This window comes from Chlorocebus sabaeus, chromosome 6 (assembly GCF_047675955.1).
Source record: "Chlorocebus sabaeus isolate Y175 chromosome 6, mChlSab1.0.hap1, whole genome shotgun sequence".
Classification (NCBI taxonomy): Eukaryota; Metazoa; Chordata; class Mammalia; order Primates; family Cercopithecidae; genus Chlorocebus; species Chlorocebus sabaeus.
The window spans coordinates 38,974,639-38,990,370 of record NC_132909.1 but is presented as its reverse complement, the minus strand read 5'-3'; the positions used below and the strand labels follow the sequence as shown (position 1 = coordinate 38,990,370).

Genomic DNA, 15,732 nt, shown 5'->3' with positions numbered 1-15,732 from the left:
GAATCCGCGACATTGGGATGCTCAATTGATTTGCCTTTATAAAGACCAAAACACGAAGCAATTTTTATTTTTATTTATTTATTATTTTTTGAAATGGAGTCTCGTTCTGTTGCCTAGGCTGGAGTGCAGTGGAGCGATCTCGGCTCACTGCAACCTCCGTCTCCCGGGTTCAAGCGATTCTCCTACCTCGGCCTCCCAAATAGCTGGGATTACAGGCGCGCGCCACCACGCCCGTCTAATTTTTGTATTTTTAGTAGAGACGGGGTTTCACCACGTTTGCCAGGCTGGTCTCGATCTCAGGTGATCCGCCCGCCTCGGCCTCCCAAGGTGCTGGGATTAGAGGCGAGCTGCCCGCTCGCCTACCGTTCCAGCCACGCGCCCGGCCGGAAGCTCCGTTTTGTTTTGTTTTGTTTTTTTGAGACGGAGTTTCGCTCTGTCGCCCAGGCTTGAGTGCAGTGGCGCGATCTCGGCTCACTGCAAGCTCCGCCTCCCGGGTTCACGCCATTCTCCTGCCTCAGCCTCCTGAGTAGCTGGGACTACAGGCGCCCGCCACCACGCCTGGTTTATTTTTTGTATTTTTAGTAGAGACAGGGTTTCACCGTCTTAGCCAGGATGGTTTCGATCTCCTGACCTCATGATCCGCCCGCCTCGGCCTCCCAAAGTGCTGGGATCACAGGCGTGAGCCACCACGCCCGGCCCGGAAGCTCCTTTTTAAATGTGATTTATTACGGGCGGCTTGGGCGAGCAGTGAGGCGTTAAGCCTGAAAATGAAAAAACCCAAAACGCTCATCGCTCTCTTCTGCCCATCTAGCTCAATCCTCCAGTGCCTCCAGTGCCTTTGCCATAGCTTTAGGTAGGTTCTCAGTCTCGGCGCTTAAATAGCGAGAACTCACGAGATTAGACGCAAAACTAAACAGGACAGCTCCCAAGTACCCACTCGCTTTCGTCTCGGGTCTAACACGCGCGTCGCCTCGGGCCCTAGTACGCGTGCGCGCTTGTGACTCCGCCCCTTTGCCTGGAGCTACTTCCTCATGCTGCCAGCTCGCCTGCAGTTCAGGCTGCTGAGCCTTTTCTTTCGTGGATTCACTCCCACGGCAGCGCGCCATGGCCTCCGGGAGCCGCTCTTGGGGAGGAGGCGCGCTGCCGCCGCCTCCTTCCAGCACTCATCGAGTCTGGGACGCGAGCTTCCTTATGACCCCGTGGACACGGAGGGCTTTGGAGAAGGCGCTGACATGCAGGAGCGTTTTCTGTTCCCGGAGTACATCCCGGAGCCGGAACCGGAGCCCACCCGCGAAGAGCAGCTGCAGGAGCTCCAGCAACAGCAGGAGGAGGAGGAGCGACAGAGGCAGCAGCGGCGGGAGGAGCGGCGACAGCAAAACCTACGGACCAGGCCCCGGGAGCACCCGGTCGTGGGGCACCCGGACGCGGCAGTGCCGCCCAGCGGCGTGAACTGCTCGGGCTGCGGGGCAGAGCTGCACTGCCAGGACCCCGGCGTGCACGGCTACCTGCCCTGCGACAAGTTCCTCCACACGGCGGAGGCAGACGGCGGGCTGGCGCGGACCGTGTGCCAGCGATGCTGGCTGCTGGTGCACCACCGGCGCGCTCTACGCCTGCAGGTGAGCCGCGAGCAGTACCTGGAGCTGGTGAGCGCCGCGTTGCGGCGGCCCGGGCCTTCCCTGGTGCTCTACATGGTGGACCTGCTCGACCTGCCCGACGCCCTGCTGCCCGACTTGCCCGCGCTGGTGGGCCCCAAGCAGCTGATCGTGCTGGGAAACAAAGTGGACCTCCTGCCCCAGGATGCTCCTGGCTACCGGCAGAGGCTGCGGGAGCGACTGTGGGACGACTGTGCCCGGGCCGGGCTCCTGCTGGCCCCTGGCCACCAAGGGCCACAGATCCCCGTCAAGAACGAGCCACAGGACGGGGAGAATTCGAATCCGCCGAACTGGTCCCGCACCGTGGTCAGAGACGTACGACTGATCCGCGCCAAGACCGGCTATGGAGTGGAAGAGTTGATCTCTGCCCTTCAGCGCTCCTGGCGCTACCGTGGGGACGTCTACTTAGTGGGCGCCACCAACGCCAGCAAATCCACTCTCTTTAACACGCTCCTGGAGTCCGATTACTGCACCGCCAAGGGCTCCGAGGCCATCGACAGAGCCACCATCTCCCCTTGGCCAGGTGAGTTTTAGGAGGCTCTCCCTCTTCGTTTTCTGACAAGGTGGACGTCTGGTCCTAGCTGAGGCACCGACTACATCCTCCCTTAATGTCCACTACAGGCTGCCTGTACCCTTCCCTTTACAAATTCTCTCCCCACTCTGGTCACACCTGTCTTCTGTGTCAGCTTACTGCTAGGAAACATTCAGGATGTGTTGTAGTAATTTTCTAATTACAGTGTTTATGGAGCACTTCTCTGTTCCCAGTCACTAGGCACTGGAGATAGACCAGGGAACAAAACAAAGTTCCTGTTCTGGAGATCTGCTTTGTAACTTCTTTGTATATTGTTTCAGAAAGTGTGCGCCCTTTTTACTGTCTGAACCTAATGAAATTTGTGTTTTTTTGTTTGTTTTGTTTTTGAGACAGAGCCTCACTCTGTCGCCTAGGCTGGAGTTCAGTGGCGTGAGATCTCAGCTCACTGCAACCTCCTCCTCCCGAGTTCAAGAGATTCTCCTCCCTCAGCCTCCTGAGTAACCGGGATTACAGGCACACGCCACTATGCCCAGCTAATTTTTGTAATTTTAGTAGAGAGGGGGTTTCACCATGTTGGTTAGGCTGGTCTTGAACTCCTGACCTCGTGATCCGCCCGCCTCAGCATCCCACAGTGCTGGGATTACAGGCGTGAGCCGCCGCACTCGGCCTAATTTTTGTATTTTTAGTAGAGATGGGGTTTCACCATGTCGGTCAGGCTGGTTTCGAACTCCTGGCCTCACGTGATCTGCCCACCTTGGCCTCCCAAAGCGCCGAGATTATGGGTAAGCACCACCATGCCCAGCTAATTTTTGTATCTTTGGTAAAAACAGGGTTTCACCACGTTGGCCAGGCAGGTCTCCAACTCCTGACCTCAAGTGATCTACCCACCTCATCCTCCCAAAGTGCTGGGATTACAGGTGTGAGCCACCACTCCCGGCTCATTAGTGCAATTTGATGTGTGGCTTCGCTGGGCCTAGTGGCTCACATCTGTAATTCTAGCTTTTTTTTTTTTTTTTTTTTTTGAGACAGAGTCTCACTCTGTCGCCCAGGTTGGAGTGCAGTGGTGCGATCTCACCTCACCACAACCCTTGCCTCCCGGGTTCAAGCGATTCTCCTGCCTCAACCTCCCGAGTAGCTGGACTACAGGCGCACACCACCACACCCAGCTAATTTTTTGTATTTTTAGTAGAGAGGGGGGTTTCACCATGTTGGCCAGGCTGGTCTGGAACTCCTGACCTCAAGTGATCCACCCGCTTGGGACTCCCAAAGTGCTGGGATTACAGATGTGAGCCACCACGCCCAGCCAGGTTTAAATTTAAGTTTACAAAACTGCCCTATTTGTTCCCTTGAAACCAGAGTTTCATTTAGTAAGCTGCTCTTCTCTGTCTTGCACTTTGAATTTTACACAAATATTACTTTTATACTGAATGGTAATGTGATGAAAATTGAAAGAAATCGGCCCTACAGATTTTGGATTCAAATTCTGGTTTCCCCTGTGAGCTAATCTCTTAACCTATTTCCTCATTTGTAAAGTGTCAGTCATTTTATATTTTATTATAGTAACCGACACAGTGTAGATCCTCAAAAATGTTCATTTTCTTCCCCCTTATTCCCTTTTCTAAAGATGTATTTATTCTGTATATTTCAGGTACTACATTAAACCTTCTAAAGTTTCCCATTTGCAACCCAACTCCTTACAGAAGGTTTAAAAGACATCAAAGACTTTAAAAAGATTCAACTCAAGCTGAAGAAGATCTTAGTGAGCAAGAACAAAATCAGCTTAATGTCCTGAAAAAGCATGGTTATGTCGTAGGTAAGCATCCTCTATGGGAAAACCCTAGTTGGTATTATGCTAAAATTCTTTGTTAAGCAACGTGAAATATGGTTGTCCAAGGCTAGCCAGTTTTTGTGAGGAGAGACTGCCTTCCTCATTCTGCAACAAAGAGGCCTTTTAGCACTAAGGCTACTATTTGGAAACCCAGAGCGGTACAGGTAGTAAAAGTTTTTACTCCATGCAGCAGCTTTAGATTACATTGTCTGTCTTTCCTTGGTATATCTTTTCAGGCTTTCTTTAAAACAGTTTTATTTCCACACACACTCACCCCTGCCACTCCACGTACACCGCCAGCCACACACTTGATTATTGCAAGAGTTTGACTCCCATTGCTTTTTGGAAGAAAAAAAAAGTATCATTGTTGTCTCACTTCCCTACACTGTAATCTTAGTAACTTGTTTGAGGGAAACATAAAAATTATGTCTGGAGTCAAAAGTATTAAAGGAGTGACTGATAACCTTACTATAACTTGTTCTAGGAAGGGTTGGAAGGACATTCTTGTATTCCGAAGAACGGAAGGATACAGTTCCCTTTGAGTTTGATGCTGATTCACTTGCCTTTGACATGGAAAATGAACCTGTTATGGGTACGCACAAATCCACCAAACAAGTAGAACTGACTGCACAAGATGTGAAAGATGCCCACTGGTTTTATGACACCCCTGGAATTACAAAAGAAAACTGTGTATGTATTTGGTTTCCTTTAGAAACATTTACTTTCTTTTTCTTTTTTAATGGGTTTATATTGCTTGCTGCTCATATATAGCCAATTTATCAAGACAGGGGAATTGCAATAGAGAAAGAGTGTAATGCATGCAGAGCCAGCTAAATGGGAAACTGGAGTTTTATTACTAGTCATATCAGCCTCTGAAACATTTACTCTCAATTGTACAAGTATCGCTGTCTTAATTGGCAGAAAACAGGAAAAGAAGTATACTTCCATTTTAGACTCAGTTCTGATTCATTCATAAAAGCTGTTTAAGGGTGAATCTGTACACCCTGAAGTTCTCTGTTCCATTTGATAGACTTCATTGCTGACAACCAACTTATTTCTTATCATTGTGATTGTTACCTTAGTTAGGGAAACATTTACAGAAGCCTAGGTTTTGAGATTGGGGAAAAAAACATAAATATCACTGAAGTCCACCTCCCTAGTTCCTGCTTGAATTACCCCTATAACATATCCATCAAGGGGCCCTCCATCTTGAACTGAAAGGAGTGACTCACCATTAACTGAAACTGTGCCCCGTCACCTTCCAAGGTAACTCATTTGGGTCTTTGACCTTCTCTTTGTATTGAGTGTACTGAGCTGAACAGTCTCCCTGTAACATGCACCCATTGTTCCCTAAAGCCATATGGGACTAACGTAATACCTATTTCCCTTGCCAGACTTTGAAATATTTTAAAGTGTAACATCCCATCTCTTCTTCACCTATCTCTCCCTTTTCTTCTCTTTCATTAGTTCATCCAGCAAACATTGAGCATTTACTGTGCTAACAATCTGGATTATTTGTCTTCATTTCCTACAGCTGTGCTCCCTGAGAAACAGGCTATTCATTAACCCAGGCCTCTTCAGAATGTTTTCTATGTTTGTTCTTAAAGTTTGACACTGAGAACGCAGTGCTCTCAGGTGAGCATGATTTCGAATAGCATTAACTCCAGCTGGGCACAGTGGCTCACGCCTGTAATCCCAGCACTTTGGGAGGCACAGGCAGGCAGATCACAAGGTCAGGAGATCAAGACCATCCTGGCTAACACGGCGAAACCCCGTCTCTACTAAAAATACAAAAATAGCCACGCATGGTGGCAGGCGCCTGTAATCCCATCTACTGGGGAGGCTGAGGCAGGAGAATGGCATGAACCCAGGAGGCGGAGCTTGCAGTGAGCTGAGATTGCGCCACTGCACTCCAGTCTGGGTGACATAGCGAGGCTCAGTCTCAAAAAAAAAAAAAAAGAATAGCATTAACTCTTACCTGTCTTGTTCCTATGCCTCTCTTTAATCCAACTGCTCATGGACAACTTTGGGCCTCATAGGTAACTTTGACTTTGTCTTGTTAAATTCAGCCTATATCTTACTCTGTTAAATATTCATTAAATCTCATTACTTTTTATATTTGCAGTTTGGATCTTCATTCAGATCATTGATTGACTCAAATGTGCATCCAGGATACAGCCTCACAAGAGATTCATTAATCACTTCCTTTGAATCTGGTTACTGACCAGTTTCTGATTATTCTAATTATCTCTGTGTCTCCCTACAAAACCACATTGGTTTCTTAGGTACTTTTCTTGGCCTTATCAGTAACACCTACAGTTACATTCTCAGAATTGTATTCTATTTGGTGTCCCCTGTCATTGAATCATACAGACCTTTTAACTTTTATTGCCCTCCTAGAATAATTTCTAATGCCATCTTTTCTTCCTTAGTAGTCCAAAAGTTCAGAACTGCTTTCTAATAATATTCTATCACTTTAGCTTAATGAACTAATTCTTCCTCCCCACAACTTTTTTTTGAGACGGAGTCTGACTGTCTCCCCCAGGCTAGAGTGCAGTGGCGCAATGATCTTGGCTTACTGCAACTTCTGCCTCCTGGGTTCAAGCGATTCTCCTGCCTCAGCCTCCCAAGTAGCTGGTTTTAGAGGCATGTGCCACCACACCCGGCTACTTTTTGTATTTTTACTAGAGACGGTTTCACCAGGCTGGTCTTGAACCCCTCACCTCAGGTAATCCACCCACCTCGGCCTCCCAAAGTGCTAGGATTACAGATGTGAGCCACCAAGCCCAGACTAATTCTTCCCTCTCAGATGCTGTTAGATCAGGCATAGCAGTTACTTAAGTCATATACCCTCTATGAAACAGTTGTGTCAGAAAGGCAAGAATTTGCAAAATATTCTAGACAGCAGAATGAGAACCCCAAATTTTTAGATATAAATGTCTGTCAGCACTGGTAGTTTTCTTCTCTGTTAGTTTACAGATACACTTATTTGCTGTCTTAAACCAGGGTTTCCCAAACTGAACCAAGTATCTCTGTTGTGAAATGGAAGTATTAAGACTCAGGCTGCGCACTGTGCCTTACGCCTGTAGTCCCAGCACTTTGGGAGGCGGAGGTGGGAGGATTGCTTGAACCCAGGAGTTTGAGACCAGCCTGGGCAACATGCCAAAACTGTATCTCTACTACAAATACAAAAAATTAGCTGGGCATGGTGGTGCATGCCTGTAATCCCAGCTACTCAGGAGGCTGAGGCATAAGAATCACTTGATACACTTATTGGGAGGCAGAGGTTGCAATGAGCTGAGATCTTGCCACCGCAGCCCAGCCTGGGCAACAGAGGGAAACCCTGTCTCAACAACAACAACAAAAAAACAGAGAGACAAGGTTTTCCCTGTTGCCCAGGCTGGAATGCAGTGGCATGATCAAGTAACTACAAAGTCCTGGGCTCAACCAATCCTCCCACTTCAGCCTCTCAAGTAGCTAGGGCCACAAGTACACACCACCATGTCCAACTAATTGTTTAGTTTTTGTAGCGACAGGACCTTGCTATGTTGCCCAGTCTGGTCTAGGCTGGAGTGCAGTGGTGGAATCTTGGCCCACTGTAACTTCTGCCTTCCTGGCTTAAGCGATCCTCCGCCTCAGCCTCTAGGGTAGCTAGAAACTACAGACACACACCACCCCGGCTAATTTTTGTATTTTTCATAGAGGTGGGGTTTTGCCATGTTACCCAGGCTGGTCTCAAATTCCTGAGCTCAGCTGGGCGTGATGGCGCATACCTCTTATCACAGCTCTTCAGGAGACCAAGGCAGGTGGATCACTTGAGGTCAGGAGTTCGAGACCAGCCTGGCCAATGTGACAAAACCCCGTGTTTACTAAAAATACCAAAAAAAATTAGCCAAGCATGGTGGCGCATGTCTGTAGTCTCAGCTACTTGGGAGACTGAGAAAGGAGAATTGCTTGAACCTGGGAGGCAGAGGTTGCAGTGAGCCAAGATCGTACCACTACACTCCAGCCTGGGTGACACAGTGAGACTCCATCTCAAAAAAAGGAAAAAACTCCTGAGCTCAAGCGATCTGCCTGTTGCTGCCTCTGGAAGTCCTGGGATTACAGGCATGAGCCACCATCGACTGACCTGCAAATGGCTTTTAATGTGCCTTTTCAAACACAAATAATGAAGAAAACTGTTTGTAGCTCCCTTATTATTTTCTTGTGATGTATCGTTTCTATTTTTTATTTTCTTGTTATTCTTTTTTTTTTCTTTGAGACGGCGTCTTGCTCTGTCGCCCAGACTAGAGGGCAATGGTGCGATCTCGGCTCACCACAACCTCCGCCTCCCGGATTCAAGCGATTCTCCTGCCTCAGCCTCCCGAGTAGCTGGGATTACAGGTGTGCACCACCATGCCCGGCTAATTTTGTATTTTTAGTAGAGACGGGCTTTCTCCATGTTGGTCAGGCTGGTCTCTTGAACTCCCGACCTCAGGTGGTCCACCCGCCTCAGCCTCCCAAAGTGCTGGGATTACAGGCATGAGCCACTGTGCCCAGCCTCTTGTTATTCTTAAACAGGAAGTTTACAAGTTTTGTGTCCAATTTGTACCTTCTTTATTCTTTTTTAACCAGAATTTGATTCCTTAAATCTTTCCAGAATCTTGTACTTCTGTCTTTCCTTTTCTATTTTTCTCTAGTCTCTCTAGGAACTTGTCATCCTTAGAAGGGATTTATGATAAATTATAGGGATAAATTATAAATCCTCTATGTTATAAGCATAGGGGATTTATAACTTTTTCTCATTCTCTGCTGAATATTTGGGATAAATAAGGAAATTGAAGACCAGAATTTAGAAAAAGGTTCTTCAGCCAATTTACTTGCTCCTAGAATGGGGTGACCATTTTGCATTTAATGCATGCATACTGACCACTAGGACATGAGGTCACATATACCATTACTTTAAGCTGGCATTGCTACTCCCCACAAGCCTTGATAAGGAGAACATATATTTTCTATCTTGGTATTGAATCAACATGTTTTCAGGTTCACATTAATTTTGACATTTAGGGAATGCTGCTGACATAGGAAAATCTCATACACCTATAAAGTTATTTTGCCATTACTGTAGATTAAGTTGTAAAACAAAGGTAGAGCCATCAGATTGAGATTAATTTAGACAGGAAGAATCTATATAAATTTGATGTGTAGCAAACTGACATAATTTAGTTTATTTTGAAGTCTGGCATATTTTTCTTCACTTTTTATTTTACAGGTAAATCATAATATATTTTCAATGAAAGTATTTTTCTAAAACAATCTGCCATTTGCTTCACAGATTTCAAATCTTCTAACAGAAAAAGAAGTAAATATTGTTTTGCCAACACAGTCCATTGTTCCAAGAACTTTTGTGCTTAAACCAGGAATGGTTCTGTTTTTGGGTGCTATAGGCCGCATAGATTTCCTGCAGGTAAGTAAAGTCGGTACCATTAAAAACTGATTTTAAAATACTGGGATTCACTTTAAGGAAGCAGATATATGAACAAAACTGACAAAATGTTGATAACTAAGCCATGATCGTATAGGGTTTAATTTGTTTTTATGTTTAAAAATTTCTGTAATAAAAACTTGGGGATGGCTGGGCATGGTGGCTCACGCCTGTAATTCCAGCACTGTGGGAGACTGAGGCAGGCTGATCACTTGAGGCCAGGAGATCAAGACCAGCTTGGTCAACGTGGTGAAAACCCATCTCTACTAAAAATACAAAAATCAGCTGGGCATGGTGGCGCACTTTAATCCCAGCTACTAGAGAGGCTGAGGCAGGAAGATCACTTGAACCTGGGAGGCGGAGGCTGCAGTGAACTGAAATCGCACCACTGCACTCTAGCCTGGGTAATGGGGTGAGACTCCATCTCAAAAAAAAAAAAAAAAAAAAACTTGGAGAAAATAAATGCCCTACTCCCTCATCCCCCCAAAAAAGTGCTAGGTCTTAAAAACTATGTTTTCAATTGAGTACCCCACACAGCTTGGCATTTAAAACAAGATACCATCCCTATTCTGTGGGACAGAGTCAAATCTATGGGATAAAGTCAAACCTTTAGGTACAGGGTTACAGGCATTACATTAATTCCACACTTTGTTTCCCATGATATGTGTGTTTTTATGCATATACTTTTTTGTTTGGTATTTATTTATCAAGCATCTAGAGATTTTGGAGTGTCTATAGAATTGTTTTCCCTTTGCTAAAGTGAAGAGAAAAAAGAAAAATGAAACATGGATATGTCCAACAACACAATACAACTTACAGGCCATCACTATAGCACATTTCTTGGGTTTTGTGTTTGCTCATACTTTGTTAGAAATTTTGCTTTACACACTTAGAACCCTTATATATTTCGTTTTGGGAGGTTGTTGGTTTTTTGTTTTTGGGGGAGTTGTTTGTTTTTTTTTGTTTGTTTGTTTTTGAAACTCTGTTGCCCAGACTGGAGTGCAGTGATAGTTATGGCTCACTGCAGCGTCAATCTCCTGGGCTCCAGTGATCCTCCCACCCCAGCCCCGCAAGTAGCTGGGACTACAGGCACACATCACCACACCCAGCTAATTTTTGTATTTTTTATAGAGATGGGGTGTTGCCATGTTGCCCAGGCTGGTCTCAAACTTGAGCTCAAGGGATTCACCCACCTCGGTCTTCCAAAGTGCTGGGATTACAGGCGTGAGCCACTACACCAGGCTTGCACCCTTATATATTTCATTAGAGCACATAAAATGTTAATATTTTAAACCTAACTTTACACAGAGACAGTTGAAGCAGATAGTATTTCCTTTTAATTTTTAATAATAGACACGTTTTTTCAAAAATAGTATTGAGGCTGTCAAAGAAGTCATAGTTTCACATGAATTGCTGAAATGCACTGCTTCAGTATTGTGCCCCTGTTCTTAGTATAATTTGATTTACAGCTACTGCCATACCAATACTTATAAAGGGAGTCTGATTGGGTTTTTGGTTTTTGTTTTTTGGGTTTTTTTTTGATAGTTGATTGTACCTTGAATATGCAGGTTTTCCAAGTTTTTCACCAGGTCAAATGACTTCTTCCTTTCTTAAGGGAAATCAGTCAGCTTGGTTTACAGTCGTGGCTTCCAACACCCTCCCTGTGCATATCACCTCCTTGGACAGGGCAGACACTCTGTATCAGAAGCATGCAGGTCATACGTTACTCCAGGTAAGGCAACACGCCTTAATGATTGCATGGTTATGGTTAGTATACACTGGAATGGTCCAATAGCTCTGTTAGGAAGGCCTTTGTTGGACAGAACTGTTATACAGTATCTTGAGCTAGCTTTCCCTCACCTCATTCTCTTTGAGAATTCTGGCTATAAAGCACATTTGCGCTATATAGACTGATCCTAGAATAGCCACACAGCTGTTGTTTCTCTAGACTACACTGTCCAATTTGGTAGCCATTAGCCACATGTGGGTATCTACATTTAAATATATTAATGACAATTAAAATTTGCTCACGTTGGGCCAGGCGCGGTGGCTCACCCCTGTAATCCCAGCACTTTGGGAGGCCAAGGCAGATGGACGACAAGGTCAGGAGTTCAAGACCAGCCTGGCCAAGATGGTGAAACCCCATCTCTACTAAAAATACAAAAATTAGCCAGGTGTGGTGGTGGGTGCATATAATCCCAGCCACTCAGGAGGCTGAGGCAGGAGAATCACTTGAACCGGGGCGGCGGAGGTTGCAGTGAGCCGAGATCACGCCACTACACGCCAGCCTGGGTGACAGAGAGAGACTCCATCTCAAAAAAAATTTTTGCTCAAGTTAGCCAGGTATGGTGGCATGCACCTGTAGTCCATGTAGTCCCAGCTCCTCGAGAGGTTGAGGCAGGAGCACCACCGGAGCCCAGGAGTAGGAGGCTGTGGTGAGCCATGATTATGCCACTGCACTGTAGCCTGGGTGACAGGGTGAAACCCTGTCTGTAAAAAAAAAAAAAAGAAAAGAAAATTTAAAATATGGCTGCTTAGTGTCACCAGCCACATTTTGAGTGCCCAATAGTGACATTGTTGCAAAAAGTTGTATAAACTGATATCCTCATCACTAATACACACACATACACACACACACATACACGCACACACATACACACACACACATACACACACACACCATACTTTGGACAATGAAGCTACAGTTCCCTGAACTCATCATCCTTTTTCCAGTTTTTATCTATACCTGTGCTGACCGAGAATATCTTTCCACCGAATAACTTTGACTCATTTCTCAAAATATTGCTCATAATTGCTTATTTGTTTTTGTTGTTGTTTGTTTTATATATATATTGCTTCTTTGCTAATGTTTTCCTTGACTGAACACATTCATTACTCCTTCCTTCACAACCATAGTACTTACAGATGCCTCACATTACATTTCTGACCTTGTATTTGCTTACATATTATTTACCCCTTTGATCTCCTTGGGGGCAGAAACCATACTGCAAAATCTATCTTTGTGTCCTTAGTGCTAAACACAGGAGAGATTTGCTAATGAATAGATAAATAAATTATCAGTTACGGCCAGGCACAGTGGCCCACTCCTGTAATCCCAGCACTTTGGGCGGCCGAGGCAGGCAGATCACCTGAGGTCAGGAGTTCAAGACCAGCCTGGCTAACATAGTGAAACCCTGTTTCTACTAAAAATACAAAAAATTAGCCTGGCATGGTGGCGCACACCTGTAATCCCAGTTACTCGGGAGGGTGAGGCAAGAGAATCACTTGAGCCCTGGAGGCGGAGGTTGCAGTGAGCTGATATCGTGCCATTGCACTCCAGCTTGGGCAGCAAGAGCAAAACTCCATCTCAAAAAAAAAAAAAACTCAATTACTTCTCATCATGGAAACACCTGTAAACATAAAACTAAATCTTATCCATTATATATGGACCCTTAACTCATAAAGACCAGGCATTAATCTTGATGGCTACACTTGTAAGAACTGAGGTACTTGGAAGGACCGTGCCTTAATTGCCCAACATGAATCTATGTGAAGCCCTGTGGAGGATTCTAAAAACAGTGTCAGTGAAGCACAATTCTCCTGTCCGGAGGCTGCTGCCAGGTGCTTGCCCAATGTGTGGCCCAGGGCCCTGAGATTTGTAGGCTTCATCCCATCACAGAGTTCCCTTCCTTTTCCTTTGACCCCAGAAGTGATTGTACGTTCTTTTCAACAGTTGAATATTTGAAAGGATTTTATTATTGATCCCTGTACAGAATTACCTTATCAGTGATTTACTTAATGTTAGAGTTCCAAGAAATTTAATTTGAACTTGTAAATGTCTTTATTTCATTGGAAGGTTCCAATGGGTGGAAAAGAACGAATGGCAGGATTTCCTCCTCTTGTTGCTGAAGATATTATGTTAAAAGAAGGCCGGGGGGGATCTGAAGCAGTGGCAGACATCAAGTTTTCCTCTGCAGGTAATTTTATGCCAAGCACTTTTTAAAAAGTGAATAAAAGGACGGGTGCAGTGGCTCACACCTGTAATCCCAGCACTTGGGAGGCCAAGGCAGGCGGATCACCTGAGGTCGGGAGTTTGAGACCAGCCTGACCAACATGGAGAAACTCAGTCTCCACTAAAAATACAAAATTAGCCGGGCGTGGTGGCGCATGCCTGTAATCCCAGCTACTCGGGAGACTGAGGCAGGAGAATCGCTTGAACCCGGCAGGTGGAGGTTGCGTTGAGCCGAGATCACGCCATCGCACTCCAGCCTGGACAACGAGAGCCAAACTCCATCTCAGAAAAAAAAACAAAAAGTGAATAAAGCAGCCTTACTGACAATTTTTTTAATAGAAAAGTGCCTTAACTGATGAAAGCTGATTATTTTAAGGTATACATACTAGTTTATTCATAAAATACAGCCTATTCTGAAAATAAGTTTGTACTCTTCACAAACGCATTGTATGCTTTTTTTAAAATAAGGTGTGCCTACCTGTTCCCCTGGCTTCTCAGGAGGCTGAGGCAGGAGGATCGATTGAGCCCAGGAACTTGAGTTCAGCCTGGGTAACATAGCAAGATAGTTTCTTTAAAAATAATAAAATAATAAGAGAGTGAAAGAGAGTGACAGCCTTCTCTGATATTCCATTTTCAGCTTTGGTTTGGTATTTTTAATAAGATGACTGCTAACAGCCTTTTGTGTTGTGTCACGTGCCTGCATAGGTTGGGTTTCAGTAACACCTAATGTTAAGGACAGACTGCATCTCCGAGGCTATACACCTGAAGGAACAGTTTTGACCGTCCGGCCCCCTCTCTTGCCATATATTGTTAACATCAAAGGACAGCGCCTCAAGAAAAGTGTGGCCTATAAAACCAAGAAGCCTGTTTCCCTTGTATTCAACGTGCGGAAGAAGAAAGGACAGATAGATGTATGAGACCGACCTTGTTCACTCCAGATATTAACTGTATTGAACACAAGAATATACATTGAAATTGTGTTAAACATATTAAACATAAATAAAGCTCCCACTCTCACCCTTTTTTTTCCTCATTTTTTTTCTTTTTTGAGACTGAGTCTCGCTCTGTTTCCCAGGCTGGAGTGCAGTGGCACGATCTCAGCTCACTGCAACCTCTGCCTCCCAGGTTCAAGCAGTCCTCCTGCCTCAGCCCCCCCTAGTAGCTGGGATTACAGGCATGCACCACCATGCCCAGCTAAGTTTTGTATTTTTAGTAGAGATGGGGTTTCACCATGTTGGCCAGGCTGGTCTTAAACTCCTGATGTCAGGTGATCCACCCGCCTCAGCCTCCCAAAGTGCTGGGAATACAGGCGTGAGCCACTGCGGCCAGCCTCACCCTTTTCAAAGCTCTTAACAGTTAACTCTTTTTTTTTTTTTTTAGTAGAGATGGGGTTTCACTGTGTTAGCCAGGATGGTCTCGATCTGACCTCGTGATCCGCCCATCTCGGCCTCCCAAAGTGCTGGGATTACAGGTGTGAGCCACCGCGCCCGGCCACAGTTAACTTTTTTAAACTGTTCAAGATTGTGCCTGTTCATAATGTATTCAGCTTATAAAAACAAGTTTATTTTTTTGTACAGTATGTATACGGTATGAATCTGTGACCCACATATATATAAAATTGGAGGCCTGCTACATTCAAGTTTCTCCCACTACTGTTGTTTCTTTTTTTTTGAGACAGGGTCTTGCTCTGTCACCCAGCCTGAAGTACAGTGGTGCAATCTCGGCTCACTGCAACCTCCACCTCCTGGATTCAAGCGACTCTCATGCCTCAGCTTCCTGAGTAGCTGGGATAACAGGTATGTGTCACCACCCCTGGCTAATTTTTGTATTAGTAGAGACAAGGTCTCACCAGGTTGTCCAGGCTGGTCTTTAACTCCTAGCCTGAAGTGATCCACCCACCGGCCTCCCAAAGTGCTGAGATTACAGGCATGAGCCACCGTGCCCCACCTCATTACTGTTTTTTATGTTGAGACCAGATGTCATTTCTCTTATTTGGAGTTAGCAGCCAGCATATGAAAAAAATGGCAGGAAAATTAATTTCTCCAAAATACGTTGGCTTAAATAAGATAAAAGTGAGTAGGTGGCTCTGCTCCAAGGATCCGGCTGGTGGAACATTCCATGGCCATCTGTAGGTCTAAGGTGGCTGCCCAAGTTGTCATCCTTTCCCAGTAAGGGTGAAAACGGAGAAAGCATGGAGAGGAAGCAGCTTCTCAATTTAAAAGAAGGGAGGAAAAGCTGGAT

The 15,732-nt window shown here is 45.4% G+C and overlaps 1 protein-coding gene across 1 annotated transcript; it reads left to right on the top strand.

Annotated features, from left to right (window-relative positions):
• Positions 1 to 1,031: 1,031 nt before the first annotated feature.
• LOC103247084 (nitric oxide-associated protein 1) lies at positions 1,032 to 15,253 on the top strand. The gene is given in 7 exon segments (XM_037995518.2): positions 1,032 to 2,175; positions 3,833 to 3,997; positions 4,497 to 4,702; positions 9,330 to 9,461; positions 11,095 to 11,211; positions 13,336 to 13,456; positions 14,197 to 15,253. Coding segments are annotated over 7 exon segments (2,097 nt in total). The 3' UTR covers positions 14,409 to 15,253.
• The last annotated feature ends 479 nt before the right edge of the window (positions 15,254 to 15,732 follow it).